Genomic DNA, 21604 nt, shown 5'->3' on the forward strand with positions numbered 1-21604 from the left:
CATCAAAAGAATTAATAAACACCTGGAGAATGGATGGTGACTGGAAAGAAAATACAGATGATGCTGTAATGGTATTAGTTGTAAATATCTTGGTTTTCAACTAGTAGGAGGGCCCCATATAGTCCCCAGCATGGAAATAGCCATGGAATCTATATTTTGCTGTCCAAGTACTTATCTGTTTGAGATGGTATACATAGTAGCTTCAGCAGAGCTAGTGGAGATATATCTCCTTGAGCTGGAAATTCCATTTCCAGCTTGAAGTGCAGACATACCCTGTATAAGTAACTTTCATTTCTTGTGTGTGTCTATCCTGATTATATTGAGTAAGTTTGTTTGCAGGTCAAATTCAGCCCCGGTGTAAGGAGGTGCAAGATCCTTTGACTTCATTGCATTTGCTTATGCTAGAGATGAATTTGGGCCATAGGCTTTGGATAGATTCTGCCTAGAAGAATATTTGCCAATGAAAGTCATATATATGATTATCTCAATTGAAACGGACAAGTGATTTCTAAAAGAATCTCTCTAGCTTTAAATTTCTTTTACTGGTAAACTTGCTCAATCCTAGGCCGTAGAACGTTATATACTAAGCAGACATTTTCTTATTTATATTCACATTACTATTTCTATAGACTAATGTACTAACTTGTCTTTTCCAAGGTTTTTCACTCCATTCAGACAAGCTGTATAGATCTTCTAAAGACAATTGAGAAATACCAGCAGACACTCAATGGTATGCAATAACATATGTATTTTAATTTGGTATAATAACAATAACTACTTTTTTTTTTAATATTTTGAATTTAAATCCATTGTTAAAACCAGATAACTGTTTAACCTAAAACAACCTTCTGGCATATTTGAAACAGTTTTTAATTTCTGGAGAATGTCAGTATTTTAGTGTAAACCCTGAACGCCAGATTTGGGATTTCTTGATAGAATACATTAATGCTACCTATATTTGTACTAAAGGCAGAAAATGAAGAATGCCGTTATATGGCTAATTCAACTTGTTCTGGTAGCCCTAATCCCTTATCATTGAACTAAGGGAAGCCATTACAACTATTAGAAAACATGACCAGTGGTTTATATAAAACTTAATTTTAGTTTCCCTAACTTTTCAGAAAAGCTCGTCCCTGTTTATGAAAATAAATGATTTTAAATAAAATTGGGAGTTTTTCCAGTTTACATTATGGCACAGTATTATCTCTATAAAGTTCTACAGATAGTATAAGTAACAAAGGATAACAAAAGTAAGCAGACAAGGATAACCTCTTAAAGTATATCCTTTATGAATCAGAGTTCAATTAGAAGTATTTTTAAATGTAGTAATAAATTACCATAAACAACAGGATTCTAATAATGAAAGTCTTCTGTGTAGCATGCCTCTATATTCTTTATCTGTGTCTCCTACCAAAGGTAGTCTCAGATGCCAACTATCCAACATGAAAAAAAGTACTTGAAAAGTCTGATTTGGACATTTGCATGTTTTACTTTCAAACGTATTCCTTCTTTCTCTCCTCTCCCACCAATATATACCACATCCAACTGTAAATGCTGTCAAAATCTAAAGATATTTTTATGCATCTTATCAATTTGAACAATAATGTGCTTGTTTTCCCACCCTCTGGTGACTATTCTTAATATGATTAAATACATTGGAAGTGTTAGTTTATTTATATTGTGCAATTATTTCCTTTTATAGTTATGTCTGAGGACGAAAATGAGCTAGGGCTCCTTTTAAAGGTTCAAGGAGTGCAAGATGCTACTGAAGCTGGCAAAATGATGGAAGCCACTGGAAAGATCCTCTGTTCTTCTGCTCAACAAAGGTTTTCAATTATTTTATGTAGTCTTCCTTCAAGTTACATTTGGTGCTATTAATATAAAGTTATGTACATGAAATAATGCACCTGTTTGGTGCTTTAAGATTCTGAGGTTAGATCCATGGAAAGCAAATACAATTTTATGTAAAACAAATAGACTATAATAGAAGAAATATATACAGAAAATACAAATAATCAAGAAGTACAGACAGTAAGATCAGTCTGATTTGAATTGCAAATATAAATATAAACTTGAACTGAACTTACAAGAAAAAGCATATTGCTGCAAAAAAAGAATGCTGGGCCAAATTCTGCAGTCTACACTGTGGGGTAAATTAAATGTCATGAGTAAATTGATCAAAAAACATAAGTGGGTGCAAGTGATAAAGTAGTATAGCTTGCACCAATATACTAAACAAATGTAACACTGAGAAGGGGCAGCAGGGAACAGATCAGCATCTCCTCTATGCTGTTACACCATACTGTTAGCTGGTTTTCCCGCTGTATTCCCTTGTTTGTGCCTTTGGTGTGTAAGTTATTCATTTTACTCTCTGCTGAGATCTGTATTCTGCCAACCTTATTCATGTCAGGTAGTACCTCCTATTTAAGCAGTCCCACTACAATTAATGGGCCTATGAGTATAAATTATTACCTATTGTGACTAAGGCCTGGTCTACACTACGCGTTTATACTGATTTTAGCAGAGTTAAACCGATTTAATGCTACACCTGTCCACACAACGAGGCCCTTTATATCGATATAAAGGGCTCTTTAAACCGGTTTCTGTACTCCTCCCCGACGAGAGGAATAGCGCTGAAATCGGTATTACCATATCGGATTAGGGTTAGTGTGGCCGCAAATCGACGGTATTGGCCTCCGGGCGGTATCCCACAGTGCACCACTGTAACCGCTCTGGACAGCAGTCTGAACTCGGATGCACTGGCCAGGTAGACAGGAAAAGCCCCGCGAACTTTTGAATTTCATTTCCTGTTTGGCCAGCGTGGAGAGCTCACCAGCACAGGTGACCACGCAGAGCTCATCAGCACAGGTAACAATGCAGTCTCCTGAGAATCGAAAAAGAGCTCCAGCATGGACCGCACGAGAGGTACTGGATCTGATTGCTATATGGGAAGAGGATTCTGTGCTAACAGAACTCTGTTCCAAATACCGAAATGAAAAAATATTTGAAAAAATTTCCAAGGCTATGATGGAGAAAGGCCACACCAGCAACTCAGTGCTGTGCAGAGTGAAAGTTAAGAAACTCAGACAAGCCTACCAGAAAACCAAAGAAGCAAACAGAAGGTCCGGTGCAGGGCTGAAAACATGCCACTTCTACGCTGAGCTGCATGCAATTCCAGAGGGGTCTGCCACCACTACCCACCCCTGTCTGTGGATTCCGAGGTGGGGGTGGTAATTTCAGCCATGGCTGAGGATTCTGTGGACGGGGAAGATGAGGAGGAGGAAGAGGAGGACAAGCTTGCAGAGAGCACACAGCACTCCGTTCTCCCCAACAGCCAGGAGCTTTTTCCTCCCCAGACGGAATTACCCTCCCAGCCTTCCCAAGCCACTATCCCACACAACGAAGCTATGGAAGGGACCTCTGGTGAGTGTACCTTTGTAAATATAAAACATGGTTTAAAAGCAAGCGTTTTTTAATGATTAATTTGCCCTGAGGACTTGGGATGCATTCGCGGCCAGTACAGTTATTGGAAAAGTCTGTTAACATGTCTGGGGATGGAGCGGAAATCCTCCAGGGACATCTCCGTGAAGCTCTCCTGGAGGTACTCCAAAAGCCTTTGCAGAAGGTTTCTAGGCAAGGCAGCCTTATTCCGTCCACCATGGAAGGACACTTGACCACGCCATGCATGTAGCAAGTAATCTGGTATCATTGCATGACAAAGCCTAGCTGCGTATGGTCCCGGTGATTGCTGGCATTCAAGCAACATCCGTTCTTTATCTCGCTGTGTTATCCTCAGGAGAGTGATATCGTTCATGGTAACCTGGTTGAAATTCAGGAATTTAATTAAGGGGACAGAGATGGCCATTCCTACTGGGCTGTTTGCCTGTTGCTTAAGAGAAATCCTTCCTTGCAGGTAGCCAAGCGGGGAGGAGGGGAGGGCGGGAACGGCACTGAGCTTTTTCACGTTTGGCTAGCAGGGATCTTCCCTGCTACCAGCCATGCGGTGGGGGGAGTGGAAGGGGGGTGATTAGCAGTGATCTTCCATGATACTAGCCAGCAGTGGGGGGAGGGGTAAAGCTATCATCCCAGAGAATTGGATGGGGGGTGGTTTCTGCTGCTGCATGTTAACAGGAAAGAAGCAGCACTGAACGGGATTTGCTTGGTATTTGGGAAAGGAGGGCACTGTGTATATGAAGGCTGCAGAAGCCCAAAGACAATGGCTTACCATGGCCACATGCAAGCTGAATTCTGCTGCCCGGACCTGTGTCTGTGAGATCTCTAACACCAGAGCCGCAGGCACTCAATATTAAGATGCAAAATGTGACCTTGTAGTGAAATCACATGTGCTATGTAAGGTGAATAGTGTTGCTCACTGTGAAAGAGTATAACCATTGTCCTGTAAAATGTATCTTTTTAAATACTACTCTCCCTTTTTTACCTCCCTCATGCAGCTGCAAATTTTTCAAGCCTTCCTACTCCATCTTGAAGGCTATCTCAGATAAGGCAGAGGAAAAAAAAGACGCGAGACGAAATGTTCTCGAAAATCATGGAAGTAACCCGCAATGAAAGAGCTCATCTGAATGAATGGAAGAACGTGGTATCAAATTACAGGAAAGATGCCAGTGAACGTGAGGACAGGAGGGACGAACGTAAGGATAGGAGGGACGAACGTGAGGAGAGGAGGGACGCTCGAGATGAGAGGTGGCGACAGGAAGATCAGAGGTGTAGGCAGGAAGATCAGTGGTGGCGGGATGCAACGCTGGGGCTGTTGCGTGATCAAACTGATATCCTCTGATGTCTGGTGGAGCTTCAGGAACAGCGGCAGGGTCACAGAGTGCCACTGCTCCCCCTGTGTAACCACCCTCACCACTCACCATGTTCCATATCTTCCTCACCCAGATGTGTAAGAACGCGTGGGGGAAGGCTTCGTGCACCCGCCCACTCCACCCCCGTGGACAGCCCAACCAAAAGGCTGTCATTACATTGAAATGTATTTAATGGCCTTTTCCTTCCCTCCTATGCTCCTCCCAAACCACACCTGGGATACCTTGTCAGTTCTCTCCCTCTTTTTATAATGACTTTTTAATAAAGAATACATGATTTTTAAACTATAGTGACTTTATTTCCTTAAGCAAGCTGTAATCGAAGGGAGAGGGTGAGTTGCTTACAGGAAATGAGTCAATCAAGGGGAGGGATTCATCAAGGGGAAACAAACACAACAGTCACACTGTATCCTGGCCCGTGATGAAACTCATTTTCAAAGCTTCTCTGACGTGCACCGCTTCCTGGTGTGCTCTTCTAATCGCCCTGCCGTCTGGCTGCACGTAATCAGCGGCCAGGTGATTTGCCTCAGCCTCCCACCCCGCCATAAAGGTCTCCCCCTTACTCTCACAGAGATTGTGGAGCACACAGCAAGCAGCAATAACAGTGAGGATATTGGTTTGGCTGAGGTCTGAACGAGTCAGTAATGTGCGCCAGCGCGTCTTTAAACAGCCAAATGCACATTCTACCACCATTTTGCACTTGCTCAGCCTGTAGTTGAACAGCTCCTGACTACTGTCGAGGCTGCCTGTGTATGGCTTCATGAGCCATGGCATCAAGGGGTAGGCTGGGTCCCCCAGGATAACTTCAGGCATTTCAACATCCCCAACTGTTATTTTCTGGTCTGGGAAGTAATTCCCTTGCTGCAGCCATTTAAACAGAGTAGTGTTCCTGAAGACACGAGCGTCATGAACCCTTCCCGGCCAGCCCATGTGGATGTTGGTGAAACGTCCCTTGTGATCCACCAGTGCTTGCAGCACCATTGAAAAGTACGCCTTGCGGTTTACGTACTGAGTGCCCTGGTGCTCCGGTGCCAAGATAGGGATATGGGTTCCATCTATCATCCCCCCACCACAGTTAGGGAATCCCATTGCAGCAAAGCCATCCACTATGACCACGTTTCCCAGAGTCACAACCTTTCGTAGCAGCAGCTTAATGATTGCTTTGGTTACTTGCATCACAGCAGCCCCCACAGTAGATTTTCCCACTCCAAATTGATTCCCGACTGACCAGTAGCTGTCTGGCGTTGCAAGCTTCCAGAGGGCTATTGCCACTCGCTTCTCAACTGTGAGGGCTGCTCTCATCTTGGTATTCTGGTGTTTCAGGGCAGGGGAAAGCAAGTCACAAAGTTCCATGAAAGTGCCCTTACGCATGCGAAAGTTTCGCAGCCACTGCGAATCGTCCCAAACCTGCAAAACTATGCAGTCCCACCAGTCTGTGCTTATTTCCCGGGCCCAAAATCGGCGTTCAATGACTAGGACCTGCCCCATTACCAGCAGGATCTCTAAAGCGCAGGGGCCCGCTGTTTGAGAGAATTCTGTGTCCATGTCCTCATCACTCTTGTTGCCGCTCTGCCGTAGCCGCCTCCTCCTAACCTGGCTTTGCAGGTCCTGGTTCAGCATAGACTGCATGAGAATGCGCGAGGTGTTTACAACGTCCACGATTGCGGTCTTGATCTGAGCAGGGTCCATGCTTGCTGTGCTATGGCGTTTGCACAGTTCACCCAGGAAAAAAGTCGCGAAACGGTTGTCTGCTGCTTTCACGGAGGGAGGGGTGAGGCTGTACCCAGAACCACCTGCGACAATGTTTTTTGCCCCATCAGGCACTGAGATCTCAACCCAGATTTCCAAGGGGCGGGGGAGACTGTGGGAACTATGGGATAGCTATGGGATAGCTACCCACAGTGCAATGCTCCGGAAATCGACGCTAGCCTCGGTACATGGATGCACACCGCCGGTTTATGTAAAATTGGAATAATCCCGTAGTGTAGACATACTCTAAGGGTGGCAGAATCAGGCCTTACTTCTCTTGCAAATTAGACTACCAAATCATTTACACCAGTTTTCTGATTAATATACATCATAGAAATTAGCCAGAGACTTATATGGGTGTTGCATTTATTTACACCGTGGCTGCATTTTATCCAATATCTTCAAGTTCACAAAGGAAAAACAATCTGATGTATAGAAGGAAGTAATATGTCTCTTTAAAACTGATTTCTTTGCTATCTCTGCCTCAAAAAGGGTACTTTGGTTATTGAAAAGACGTTCTTTAATAAGGGCATTCAAAATGGGTTTCACTGCTGTTTGAAACAAAGATAGAAGTGTCACAGAACATTTTAATTAGTATAGGGTGTGTTAGTTTATCTTAAATAGAAAACTGAGCATGACACACTGGTATATCAAAACCTATTTTCAATTTGAAAGGATTCTGCAGAATTGGTATAGGGACATGTTACTTGGGGTCAGGAAACCTGGATTTCAATCCAAGGTCTGTCAATGATCTGATGAGTAATCATGGACAAATTACTTCCTATATTTGCCTCAGTTTCCCCCAGGTGTAAAATGGAGATAACACCCTCCTCTAAAGTGCATTGAAGTGTTATATGTAAATTCTAAATTTTAACTTATGTTTAAGAAAAAAATTGTAAAGTAAAGCATACCAAAACTTAGCAAGTTAAGGTTACCCAGACAACGTTAATTATGCCACTTTTGTCTTTGCATCATAATACATTCTTTTGTTAGTTAATGATCACATACTGTTATTTCCACTATAAATATGACTAATTCAGAGCACAGGTTGGATGAAGGCCAGTGGATTAACTATGTATTTTTAATCATGCTTCATTCACTATATAAAGTCTACCCTGTCCATGGAGGTCCCAGATGTGCTCTCAGGCTTTATCTAGATTAGGAATTAAAATAGATTAGCATATATTAGCTAACATATGCTAACACATCAGTCTAGTGCAGACAAGGCAAACTGCCTTTAACACATGCTCAGCAGGTCGAATTGAAGCCTGGGCTCCCCCCAGGTTTAACTTGACTAGTTTAGCATGTGTTAAAGGCAGTGTGCCTTATCTATAGCAGACTTTCAAAGTGTGTTATATATGCTAACACAGGCTAACATCACACCTTCAGTTCTAGTCTAGAAAATGCCTCAATTACACAAGTGTAAAGTGACTGATAGTTGCAAACAATTTGGCTCTCAGCACCTCTCATTGACTGTCTTACCTTACCTCATTCACTATTCACCTTACACATCAAATGCAGCAGGGGACCTGTAGAAATAAATATAACTGAACAAGAAAGTGAATTTCACCTCTTCAAAAACAAAACAACTTGGGGCATGGGGAAAAAATTCAGTTCAAATTGGGACAAATCAAAACCTCAATTTCTTGTGGAAGTCAAATTCTGGAATATTTTGTTTCTGAAATGAAATATGCTTCTGGGGCTGTAAAGGAGTGTGGAGCCTGAAAACCCTGGCCTCCACTGCTTCATGACTGCCCCCATCCCAGGAAATCTGTCTAGAATCTGGGAGCCTTGGAACTTGGCCTTGAAGTTTTCAGGCTGCTGAGGAGCCAGACACCTGGAACCCCTTGGAGCCTGAGCAGACACTAGGCAGACTGATGATGAGCCGGGAGCTCAGAAAGCTCTGGCTAATTTCCTTTGAAAGATTAGTTGAGCCTGGAAAGCCCTGGGCAATTTCCTTTGAAACCTGCAGAACATTTTGCTTTTCACAAATTGGCATTTTCCAACAAACAAATATTCTATTGGAAAATTTCCAACCAGGTTTAGAAATAATAGCATGTGATTGTGTAAGACTATCATAAGTCATATGAATGTGGGGCAAAGTTAATTAACATTTTGAGTTCTTCACCTTACATATTAAGTCCTGATACCATGAACACTAGTGCAGGTGCTTAACTTTATGCATAGGAAGACTCACATTTAACTTTGTATGCAGAAAATTAGTCAGGATCATGGTTTTCAATTTCTTTTAATGCAGTTTTTTTCTTGGAGTTTCCTAGGGTTTTAAAAAAATTAAATGATAAAGTTAATTTCCAAAATGTAGAATTATTTGCCAGACAGTGCTATGAGGCAAGGCTGAAGCCCTTCAAAGACTGTATGGGACAAGGCAAGGATCCTTCTTAACCCTGCCTCAATGATAACACACTTGTGCATTGCAGGAGATAATTTTTCCACAAATTTTTTATGTGTTGATCTAAAATTTCACTCTGTTCTTTTGTGCATACATGTGCAGTGGTAATAGAATGTTGGGATATTAACGATAACCATCTCATACTCAAGTATCAGAGGGGTAGCCATATTAGTCTGGATCTTTAAAAAGCAACAAAGAGTCCTGTGGCACCTTATAGACTAATGGATGCATTGGAGCATAAGCTTTCGTGGGTGAATACCCACTTTGTCAGACCCACGAAAGCTCACCCACGAAAGCTTATGCTCCAATACATCTGTGAGTTTATAAGATGCCACAGGACTCTGTTGCTTTTTACATCTCCTACTATAATTTTTAAAGTTACAGTACCTTCATGATAAATTTTTAAAACCATAGAGCTTGTCAAAATATTTGTATTGGACCACCAAAAAGCATCAGTAAGTCCAATTAGGTATTACAGCTGTACCAAATGTTGTTTCTATTGCCTCCTGCTGAGGTAAGAACTGTAATGTGTGTGTTTGTATACATTAAACACAAAAAAACTACATAAAGAAATATCATCAAGGTTGCAAAATCAACCACTCAAAAGTTAAGAAATGCCAGAATTAAGGTTGTCTTTACAACCTTAATTTGGTCCCCTTGCATGTAGGCATTATGATACAGTCTTTAAGTACATAACATCTCTTTTTTTCCACAGGGCCCTGCTTCATCCAGTGCAGAGAATGAATGGTGCTCACTCAATGAGCAGCTATTCAAAATTTTGTTTTATCCTCATTGTTCAATGTGTGGCCCCAGGCCTTACGCACTCCACGCTGTTCAAACCCTGCTCTGAAGTCAGAAGTATTAATTTCTTCATGGACTTTTCTTTGGCATGCATTATTATAGTATCTGAGTGCTTCAATTTGTTTTCACAATATCCCTGTGAGATGAATAGATACTGTACTCATTTTACAGATGAGGAACTGAGGGACAGAGAGATTAAGGTCAAAAGTATCCACTAATTTTAGGTGGCTGATTTGTGACACCAGAGACCTGATTTTTCAGTTTACATAGCATTATATAGCACTTCCTATGATCAAAGCACATTCGATATTGACTTCGTTGCAGCTGTGGATGCTTAGCACTTGTGCATTTCATACCCAGCAACACACAATTGGTGACCACCTATGAAAAAACTAGTTTAACTTACTTGCCTAACATCACATACACACACTGGTGGAGGCAGAGATAGAATCCAGTTCTGCCAGGCAGCATTCAACTGCCCTAATCATGAAACCATTCATTTCTTCCTGAAATCCCCTGCCTCATTCACTACACATTTTCCAGCTCCTGGAGCAAATGAAGCAGGGTTGTACAGACAACAGCTTTCTTCACTACACAACCCTGATTTATCCCCAGAGCAAGTCCACCCTATGCAGTGAATCAAGCAGGACTCCTGTGGGAAAAAATAGTATGTGATTATGTAATTAAAGACTGTATCATGATACATATGCACAAGGGGGCTCAAAGTAGTTTTTGTTTAATTTCTTAAATTTTTAAAAAAGTGAACCGAAAAAATAGAAATTCCATCATATAGCATCATATTGGCATCCACACAGGTCTTCTGCAGGGCTGAAAAATTTAAATTCACCACACAGACCTCTGCCAGTTGAGCTAACAGAGTAACTGATAGTGAAAATAGGTTGTCATCCTCTATATGGACCTGGACTAGAGGGGGATGGGGGAAGTTTAAAAGAAACATAAGGCAGTACTTCTTCACACAGCACAAAGTCAACCCATAGAACTCCTTGCCAGGAGATGTTGTGAAGGCCAAAAGTATAACTGGGTTCAAAAAAGAATTAGATAAGTTCATGGAGGAAGATCCATCAATGGCTATTAGCCAAGATGGTCAGGGACACAACCCCATGCACTGGGTGTCCCTAAAATTCTGATTGCTAGAAAGTGGGACTGGATGATGGGGGATGGATCACTTGATAAATTGCCCTGTTCTGTTAATTCCTTCTGAAGCATCTGGCACCGCCAATTGTCAAAAGACAAGATACTGGACAAGATGGACCATTGGACTGACAGCATAGCCATTCTTATGCTTACCAGAATTCTTATTATATGAGCAAAACAACTTATTTTTCCCTTGCTTCATACTCAGAAATGGTTGAACCATTTTGGCTGAAACTTTCCAAAAAAATTCAGCTTAAAGCATAGACCTGGCATGGGAAATTTGAATGGTTACAGTGTTACAAATGTATATGCAACTGAAAATGTGGTCTTATAATGGGAAGCATTGGGCAGCCTTGATAATAGGTGGGTTTGTCACACATATTTTATGCCAAAGGTGTATTTTTTCCCCCATACTCTTTTCTCAAAAAAATGGTTCAACTGTTTTGTTCTCTCAAGGTTTGTTCTCCCAAGCATAGATCAAACCAAGCAAGTTTCAGCCTAACTGCTGAGAGTTTGGCAAGTTATAAACAGCAGAAAAAGGGCCTTTAGAACAGAGTTGCTTAGGCAGTGTTAAACTGTAACCATTATGCAGTCAAGTTATAAATGCCCACTTTCAGCCAGCTAGAGGTAGAAGACATTTTTAACAGTATTGCTGCTAGTGTGCAGAAACATATACCCATGGTATCAGGACCAGAACCTTCACTTGCTTGTCTAGTATGTGGTGCCAAGAGCACAACATTACTTATTACTATTGTATGATATTTTAATTCCATTTGTGTTCTGAAACCTGGGAATTCCAAATGAATACTACATGAATGCATCCCTTCTGGTCCTGGCGGCTTGCTACATTTCTTTTAAGTTATGAATGACCAGTCTCTTTTACCAACGTTGGCATTTGTAGCGTTTGACCACTTTAGGGTATGAGTGCACTGCAGCCACACATGTGAATGGCAGCTTGTGTAGATGTACTCTTGCTAGCTTTTTCTATCTAGCTCACTAAATATAGAACTGAGGATGCAGCAGCGTGGGCTTCAGCACAGGCTGCACAAGTGGGTATGTATTCGGGAGGGTCAGACGGGTATATATAGCTAGAGCAAGGGTAATCTATTTTTTGTCAAGGTCCAAATTTCTTGGTTAAGGTATAGTCAAGATCCAGACGCTAGAGAGAATAATACAAAGATAATAACAATGATAATAATAAGTAAATAAAATGATTTCGTAGTCTGTTCAAAAACATCAGATTTGGCCAATGGGCCAGCTGTTACTACCCCTGAGCTAGAGTATTGCTAGCATGCGTACCTCTACATAAACTGCAAACAACACTTGTGGCTGTAGTGTAGTTATGTACCCTAGGTCTTATCCTGCAAAATGGCAAGCTCCATTCACTTCAGAGGGCATATAGCAGGAGGTGGTCAGCACCTTTCAGAGTCAGGCCCTTTGAGGTGTTTTCTACATGCAAGAAAGCGTTCACCACAACATATAGTCCACATACACAAAAATTGTAGCTGGTCTCCTACTGGAATTTACTGTTTGTTTCCTCCCAGCTCTCCCCCACAACCTAATATGTATTTGCATTTGGCATATAACCTATTCTACTTGTTCCTTTCTTTTACCTCCAGGGTAGCCCTTTGTACCACCTTGTCTCGCTTTGGGCAGGAACTGGCAACATTCAGTCACAAGGCTGTGTCTGATACCTTGTTAACTATTGATCGTATGGAGCAGGCCCGCATAGAATACAGAGGGGCCTTGCTGTGGATGAAGGATGTGTCCCAAGAACTGGATCCTGACACCTGCAAGCAAATGGAGAAATTCAGAAAAGTATTTATTTCCTTCTTGTTGCTAGCAATGAGTGCAATTGAACGTGGTTTAGTTGCAAGTGTCGACAAGGAGAAACCATGTACAGTACCATTTCAGCTGTGGGGAACCTAGCAGCTGCACCGACTCCAGGCACAGAGCTCATAGCTGGGTGTGTCTGGCCACCACAGCTTTATCTTTTATACTAGGATGCACTAGTAGGATGTTTTAAGTTTTCTTAGTAGAAACATGTCTTAGTATTTGATTACAGTAAATCATGTGGTCACACAATACAAGGCAATGTGACTTACTAGTTATAAAATACAGTATAATTGAAAAACAGAATACTGTATGATCTTCATTATAATATAGAGGTTCCATTTTGGTTAAGAATCCTCCTCCCATAGGGGTAACAGAAGACAGATCACCTCTCTTGACAAGCAAAGCAGCTTGCCTCACCATCTCCCCCAATTCCTGTTGGTGGTGGTGCTGCCACTGCATAAGTTACTGGAGCTAATGTTGCTTCTCTTGTTTCTGTTGCTGTTCCTTTTACCACTTCATCAGGTTCTTCTGCTCCATGTTGTTAGTGTACACATATTCTCCCTCTTGCTTTAAAATCTCTGACACTACATGTAAGCTGCAGAGGTAAGTCAGAAAAAATAAAACTGAAAAAAAATTATTGATTATTGAAGCAGAAGAAGATGCTTATCAGCAAAAATCAGAGTATGTTACCATAAGCAAAAAATATACATCATAAAGATTTCCCAACTCAGGTGTAGCGCCTTGCCTTCCTCATTCTAGCCTCCCTGCAACTATTCTTTTAGCACTTTCCCTAATCAAAGAGAAGGATGAAGGGAAGTCAGACTACTTACTTACTAACAGATAGTGCCCCTGTATGCAGTCACAAGACCAGACTGTAGTGTATGCCTGCAAGTGGGCAAATAAAGGTGCTGTGGATTTCTGAATTTCCTGAGTGTTTATCTGAATGTTATGTCAACTTTAACATTGCTTACTTGCATATAAACAGGATATTTTTTCATTTTGGCAGTGAAGAGACCATAATTAGCAGCTAATTTCTAAAATTGTTTACATTTGATTATAAATTCTTTAGGGCAGGGACAATCTCTACATTATGTGTACATGTGCAATACCTATAACAATGGGGCCTACAAATTACTCCTACAGATTGCCATGCAATCTTGAGTTTATAGATTCTCCAGGATGAGACTGCTATACATACTAGGACTGTGAAACATTTTCAGGGGTTCTCTTCTGCAAACACACACATATCTACAATCTCTTTTTGCTGTTATATATTTCAACTTTCATGGTTCTAGGTGCAGATGCAAGTGAAAAACACCAAAGCCCAGTTTGACAAGTTGAAAATGGATGTCTGTCAGAAGGTTGATCTACTTGGAGCTAGTCGCTGCAATATGTTGTCGCATTCCCTTGCTATCTATCAGGTATCCATGTTAACTTCACAGAATGCTTTGTACTGGATATTTGAAGGAAATCTAACTTTTTAATATAATGTGGGAGAATGAAGTTGTTAAACCAGAGCACAAAAGTGTACAAGATCTTATAAGCAGCAATGCGTTGGTGATGGCATCCTCTCTTCTGATATTTACAGGACATAGTTGATGGCCGATATCTCCATTGTGAAGGAAGCATTTGAATACACACACTGATTAATTTATAAGTATTGCAATGACATTTTGACATACATAGCAAACTTGTACAGACAATGCTCTAGCACCTTCCTTTGGGATTTCTTGGAAGAATTTCTATTTTATAAGAGGCTGTGTTGTATCCCAGGTTTAAAGAGTCAATGCATGAAGTTAAATTGCCATGAAGCTGAAGCAATGCTGTGGTGGATCAGGCTCAGTAAGTTTGTGATCCATCCAACTTAAGAGTGTCCATTTTCCTCATTTCAATGCTTTTTGAATTTTAGCATATCTGGAGAAAACTCCAGAATGAGCTGAAAATAGGAGAGAAGGGAATGGAAACTAGAAATATGTATTGAAGAAAGGTATTTAGGTAATTAACAGGACTTCTTTTGAAGGCAAATGTTGCCATTGATGTTATATAGCCATTTTCTCACTTTATCCCTAAAGTTACTGTAACACAGTCTTCACAGATTCAGCTATCAAATCAGAGCCTCTAACCAAAGAGCTTGTGCTTCCATGCAAAGCCTAACTGAGCAGAAGTACGTGCCCGGATTCTGTTGCTCAGCTGTGTTTATTTTCTGCCATCTGCAGTGCTGCTGATATTCTCAGAACTCCCAAGCCAAATTCTCCATCCTGTTTTCCTGCCTGAAGTGAACCCAAAAGGCTTTCGTCATGAGAGCAGCTCTTAAAGCCTTCTGGATGGATTACAATGGCCCCTGGACAAGAGAACCCAGCTATGAGAACGAACCTGATCCCTGAAATAAACTGAACCCAAACAATTTTTTCCTGGTTTAGATAAATCTTCCCCCATCCAATATCAATCTTTTTCACTGCTACTCTCCCCCTAACTCTGCAGGCTGAGAAATCAGCGAGTCTCAAGTCACTCCTGTCCATGTTTCACAAGTAAGCATGCTTCTGGCAGGAACCCTCAAAATGGAGAAACTTGCACATTTTTGGGCTTCTTTTTAAGAGGAGAGTGTCCATATTTATATATATTTTCATCCTTGTTGAAATAAAAAAATGGCAGAAGGGGTTTTACAAAATTGTTCCAAAAGATATTGTGGACAGAGAGAAATCCTCCTTTCCAATCTTTCTCTCAACAGAAGAGCCTGTGCTCCTTCACACTAGTGAACTTTTCTATTTTCTCTCTGTCCTGTCCTCTCCACAGCAATATCTGGAAGAAAAGACTCTAGTTTCAGAAGCAATTCTTCCCTCTGTGGAACATACAAAGTCCTATGAACAGATGGCTGGGAGGATAGAGTTACATGTTTCCATCTTGAAACGTCCCTTACATATCTTTCTTACTGAAATGAGAGATTCAGGATTGGGAAGAACTTCTAATTTGTTTAGAATTTGCTTATGTCAAAGGAGACAGGGAAATAATGATATAAATAGCTGTTAGAGGTAAATCTGTGTAATATCTCCTTTGACTTTGTCCTTCTCAGATAACCTTTTTGCACTTCTGCAAGAAGACAGCAGGACTGATGTCCAAAATCCATGAGGAGTTCATAGGTGTCCACCCATATCACTCTGTTTCACTTGAGGTGAAGTTTTCATGTTATTTCTGTAAAATACAAGGTTCTTGAAATGAAAACTTTTTTTTTTTGAGAAGTAAATTTCAAATTTGAATAACCATTGTAATTTATTTGTCTAGAATTAAACTACTGACAAGTCTGGCATAAACAAGTCCATTCCCCATTCTCATTTTGCAAGTGGATAAATAAGTTGTTAATTTATCGGATTTTCATTTAAAAAAAAACAAAACCAAAAAACCCTGTGGTCACACTTTATATTAAGGTTCCATTTATAAAAAAAGAATATATAAGGGGCTAATAAATAAGTGATATTTTAATAAATAGGTTAATTGTTAGAGTATTATAGAGACCAACAGATCGCTTATTACTATCCATGACTTACAACTCCATCTAATGATGTGCTCATAATCATCTATAACACATACTACTCATGTCTGGAACATACCTAAAATATCTATTAATCTTTATATAAATCATTTATCATTTATAAATGGAATCTTTATGTAAAGTATGACCAAAATTTTAGTGCATCTGTGATATTACAGTGTAACTACAGTCACAGTATCAAAAAGTGTAATTTCTTAATTACAAACAATGATTGTTACAACCAGATAATTGAGAGAAAAGTTACTGCTATATAGATTACCGTGTTCAAATCATTAGACTGGAGATGTTAATTGTAGATATCATCAGTTCCCTCTCTTAAAATATATTTTCTCCACTTCTCAGCAACCACAGGAGCCTTCCCTAAACAATCCCACTGAAGAACATAAAGAGAAGATAGAGAAAGACACCATCAGTACAAACCTTGATAAGTAAGCAGGAAGAAAAATGATGTGAGATTGTAGAGGATTAAAAGCAACACGTTGAACATGTTTGATGTGGGTATTAGGAAGAGGGTCTCTGCTTCCTAGTATTCATAAATAATAATATATAAACTTACTTTCTTCTCCAACATGCATTTTAAAACCCTTTTCATTCTTTTTCCACTTTGGCATTTTCTTGATTTTTTTATTTCTGTTTTTTTGCCCCCACCACTGAAAACAACATCTCATCTTGTTAGGTTAAAATAATTGTTTGTAGTCAGTGTTCTTAGCCAGATTAGACCTTCTTTGATGATAACTTGTTTATTAATTTCTATATGTTAAACAAAAAAAGTTATACAACTTTGCCAAAGTTTGCAAAGTTACACAATTGTTTGTAAGAAATATGTCAATCTGTAACATGTTTTAGAACCTATTGCAATCTTAATAAAAACAAAACAAATATAGTAAATAGATATTAGCTTATGAGTTATTCTCTATATATCTGTCAATACCATTTTCTCACTTCATTGTCTTGATCAGTTTCCATTACCTTAAGTTCACCAAGCACAGAGACGTTAATTTAAAATGTAAAAATACAAAATGAACACAGGCCAGGATGGTCTGAAAAGGACTGCCTAATGTTAGACTTCTAAATCAATAGTTAGGCATTTAATAAATGATGTAGTTTATAGAAGTGCTGATCACTTATTGGGAATTAAGGGAGTTCAGCCTTTTCAAAATCTGGCTTTAGCCCTGTAAATTTTGAGACAAGGGGCCAGATTTTTCTCTCTCTCATACCAGTGTAAAGCCAGAACAACCTCATTGAAATTCTTAGAGTTACCTAAATGTAAAACCAACATTAGCAAGAGGAAAAGTAAGCCTTAATTCTTTCTTTAGCATTGAGCCAGTAACATTTCAACACATCTTGCATTTTAGTGCTCAATCTGACCAATTCTCTTTGGTTTTTGAATCAGGTTAATTTTGTTGGATGAGGAACCTTCTATCAATTTGGAAAGTGAAGCAGGTAAGATGTTAAATACACATATATTTTGGATTTCAGGTAATTTGATTGGGTGACACAAGTAATGAACTCACTCCAAATTCATGCCTATAAAACCATTAGCTTGCCACACACCAATGTGTATTTTATAGTCCTGATCTTACATGCTATATCTTTAAACCCAAACACACAAACTATATGCCTGTACAACCTTAATTCAGCGTCCTTGTGTATATACATTATGATACTATTGTTTCCACAGGGCTGAAGTCTCATTCGGTACATATGATGGACTGTGCTCTAGGGATGAGTTTCCTAGGTTTATAAAAAAGCAATGCAAAAACCAGATATTCCATTATATGAAGTGCAATCATAGCAACATCCAGAGGGGTCATCTGCAGGATTAGAACCTTTTGATCCACAGCACAGACCTCTGCTGCTTGAACTAACCAATAGCAGTAGTAGATTGGTTCACGTAGAGGATGACAGTCACTAGAGGGGGAATGAGACACAAACTTTGACAGGGCGGTTCACAGGTATTTGCTAACAGCAGAGGAATATTGAGATTTGGGAATCTTTGGTTCTATTCCTCAACCCTTCTGGGTTTGAAGGGGAGTATGTCTAGTGGTCACAGATCCTTCTGCCTATTTCATTCCATGCCTGACTCCTGCCACATCACCTTCAGCCTGAGCTTTTCCCACTCTTGTCTCTTCCCTGGCTCCTCATTCCAGTTCCAGTCTCTGCCAGCCAACCCCAGGCTTCCCCAGACTCTCAGTCCCAGTCTTCCCCAACTCCTTGTTCAATCTTAGGCTCCAAGTCCCCCCCACCCTCCTTCCCCACAATGTCTCCCAGTGTCCTTGCCCACCTTTTCTAGTTTCTCTCTGCTCTCCACCCACACTGGCTCCCAGTCTCCTTAACTACTCAATCCTAGCTTCTCCATTAGTTCCCTGTTCCAGTTTCCCCATTTAGGTTTCTAAGTCCAGCTCTTGTCCCCTCTGTAGTCGACTCAGCAGCTTCTTCCTCCGCATTGTCTGGTGAGGATTGAGAGCACAGGTAAAGCAATCATCCTGCTCTCAGTTCCTGTGCCCAATGCTACAACAGCAATTTCAGGGAAAGTCCTGCTCAGTCCTTTTAGTGCTGGGCTAGAGAATGCTCAGTGGAGATGGAATCTTCTGAGCATTTAGCTGCCAAATTCTAACAAGTTTCTATTGAGCAAATGCAAACAAATTTTTCAAAGGCTCATAGTTTGGCTAAATTTGTGTATTTTTTTCATACAAACAGCAAAATGCAGATCTTTGATCCCAGGGGGACCCCAGCCCATTTTCAAGCCCTTATTTGAAAGCATGTAGGCATTCCAGCTTCTGAACAAAAAAACTTTTTTAAAAACAACAACATAGGCAAAACAAAGTATTTTTCCCTAATCATTCTTGGGAAAGGCTGAACTATTTTTGCTGAAACTTTCCCAAACACTCAGCCTGAGGCAGACATCCAACATGCCAAACTTTGGCAAAGTTATAAGCAACTGAAAACAGTTAATTTATGGGAAGTGTTGAGGCACTTGCACCCCCCATAATTGTTTTTGTTTTTTACATAAATGTAAGGTGCTTCTTAAAAAGGGATGGGCACTCTATTCCAAAGGGTGAAATCCACCTTGATCTGTGTGGAGGGGGGAGAAAATTGAGCAGGGGTGGGCAAACTACAGTCCGGGGGCTGCATTGAGCCCTCCAGATGTTTTAATCTGGCCCGCAGGGGAGTGGGGTCCGGGACTTGCTGCGCTGTGGAGCACCAACCGGGGAGCAGGGTCGGGGGCCTGCCCTACTCCGCACAGCTCCTGGAAGCAGCGGCATATCCCCCCTTTGGCACCTACATGTAGCGGCAGCCCGGGGGCTCTGCACACTGCTCCTGCCTCAAGCGCCACCCCCGCAGCTCCCATTGGCTGGGAACAGCAGCCAATGGGAGCTGCAAGGGTGGCGCCTGCGGACAGGGCAGCGCACAGAGCTGCCTGGGCATGTCTCTGCTTAGGAGCCGGAGGGGGGATATGCCACTGCTTCTGGGAGCTGCTTGAGGTAAACGCTGCCTGGAGCCTGCCCTCCTGACCCAGCCCTGACCCCCTCCAAACCCCTCAGTCCCAACCCGGAGCCCCTCCTGCACCCCCAACCCCTCATCTCTAGCCCCATCCCAGAGCCTGCATGCCCAACCGGAGCCCTCACCCCCTATCACACCACAACGCCCAATTTCATGAGCATTCATGGCCCACCATACAATTTCCATACCCAGATATGGTCCTCAGGCCAAAAAGTTTGCCCATCACTGAAATAAAGGAACAATCTGAAGCCCTTTGTATTACATATGTCTCTGAGTAGATCTATTGGGGAAGGCAGTGGACAGAGAGGATACACAGGGAGGACTCAGCACCCTCTGGAGGAGGGTCAGTGCTGGCTCCAAGTGGGCCTGTGCAAAAGTGGTGGTGGTTGGGCTGGAGGAGGGACTTCTGTATCTGTGACAAGGCAGATCTAGTGACCAAAAATTCCTGTTGAGGAATCTGTGGAGGAATTGGCCCCTATTGCCAATAAATTCTTTATGCCACTATGCATTATGGTGATTATATTTACCATCCTTTAAAAGATATTTTTAGAAAACATGCAGTTTTAAAATGTTTACTGATGCTCTTCCATATCACTCTGCCTGGTTGCCTTAATTATCATGTACAGATCCCAGGGTGGAGAAGAGTTAATACTATTATATTTTTTAATTCTTGAAAGTTGCAGAAAAGCTATTTTAGCTAAATCAGGATGTTATGAATTTAAGGTCCAGTATCATGTCTTGCTGTGGTTATGGATGAATGTTGTATATCACTGGTCATCTTCTCAGTGGTATAACTCATGTAGTTCTAGCTATGGAAGCTCATAATTTCAGACCTTAAAACTTTCATGTTTCTTCTTTGAGTACTGTCTCTGTGGTGCTCCACTGTAGGTGTGTCTGCGTCCCACCACTGCTGATCGGAAAACTTTGGGAGCAATGTCCATTCAGCCTGTGCATGCACTGCCCCTCATGCTTTGCCATGAGGCTAACAAGCACTCTGCCGGTGAACCCTCCTCAATTCTTTCTCAACTGCCCCTGCTTAGAGATGGAGCTTTAGCTGTCCATTAGCGCATTATTAACCTCTTTAGAATTATTAATCTTTAGCTACTTTTTGAAGCTTCTTTTTCTTTCTTACTTCATTTATCTTTTATTTGGCCATTGCTTTAAAAAACAAACAAACAAAAAAAGGACTTTGTTCTTTCTTCAACTCCCTGTCTGGGGACCCTCTGGGACAGGGTAAATCTGGCTCCCCAGTCTTCAAGAAGCATCTGTGTTGCAAGGAATCTATCCCAGTGATTGATGGACGGTCTCAATGCGTCCGCAGCCTGGGAGAGAAACATCCCACAGAAGTGTGGTTCATGCCAGCAACTGAAGCTGAGATCCAGAAAGAACAGAGAACTGAGGCTCAAACTCTAACTCATGGAGGCAATTCTTTAACCATCCGAGCTTCACCAAGACCCTGGATGGTGGGAAAACTTACCGCAACCCTCTACATCTAAGAGAGGTGAGCCCAAGATGATGTCTACGAGCCTCTCATTTAAGGCCTCTGGGAAATGGGCTGTGAGTGCCCATAGTAAGCCTCGATTGAGCCAGAAACAATCTCTGGCTCAATCAGTATCACAGGTACCGATGGCACTGAAACTTTCTAAATCCAGTACCCGGGGCTTTCACAATACTGTCCCGATTGACCATATGGGGTTGCTGAAGGAACCAATAGGCACAGGCAAGGGACCACTGATACCGTCTGGGTGTGAGAAACAGAAAATCTGCCTCAGGGAAGGC

The 21604-nt window shown here is 41.3% G+C and overlaps 1 protein-coding gene across 1 annotated transcript in view; it reads left to right on the top strand.

Annotated features, from left to right (window-relative positions):
* ICA1L (islet cell autoantigen 1 like) overlaps nt 1-21604 on the top strand; it is a 92987-nt gene that overhangs the window by 56535 nt on the left and 14848 nt on the right. Inside the window, exons 3-9 of the mRNA XM_050916057.1 lie at nt 658-730; nt 1703-1826; nt 12558-12756; nt 14070-14195; nt 15845-15943; nt 16664-16749; nt 17715-17764. Of these exons, the coding sequence (XP_050772014.1) occupies nt 658-730; nt 1703-1826; nt 12558-12756; nt 14070-14195; nt 15845-15943; nt 16664-16749; nt 17715-17764 (757 nt within the window). The remainder of the gene's footprint in view (nt 1-657; nt 731-1702; nt 1827-12557; nt 12757-14069; nt 14196-15844; nt 15944-16663; nt 16750-17714; nt 17765-21604) is intronic.

Source organism: Gopherus flavomarginatus, chromosome 10 (genome assembly GCF_025201925.1).
Source record: "Gopherus flavomarginatus isolate rGopFla2 chromosome 10, rGopFla2.mat.asm, whole genome shotgun sequence".
NCBI lineage: Eukaryota > Metazoa > Chordata > Testudines > Testudinidae > Gopherus > Gopherus flavomarginatus.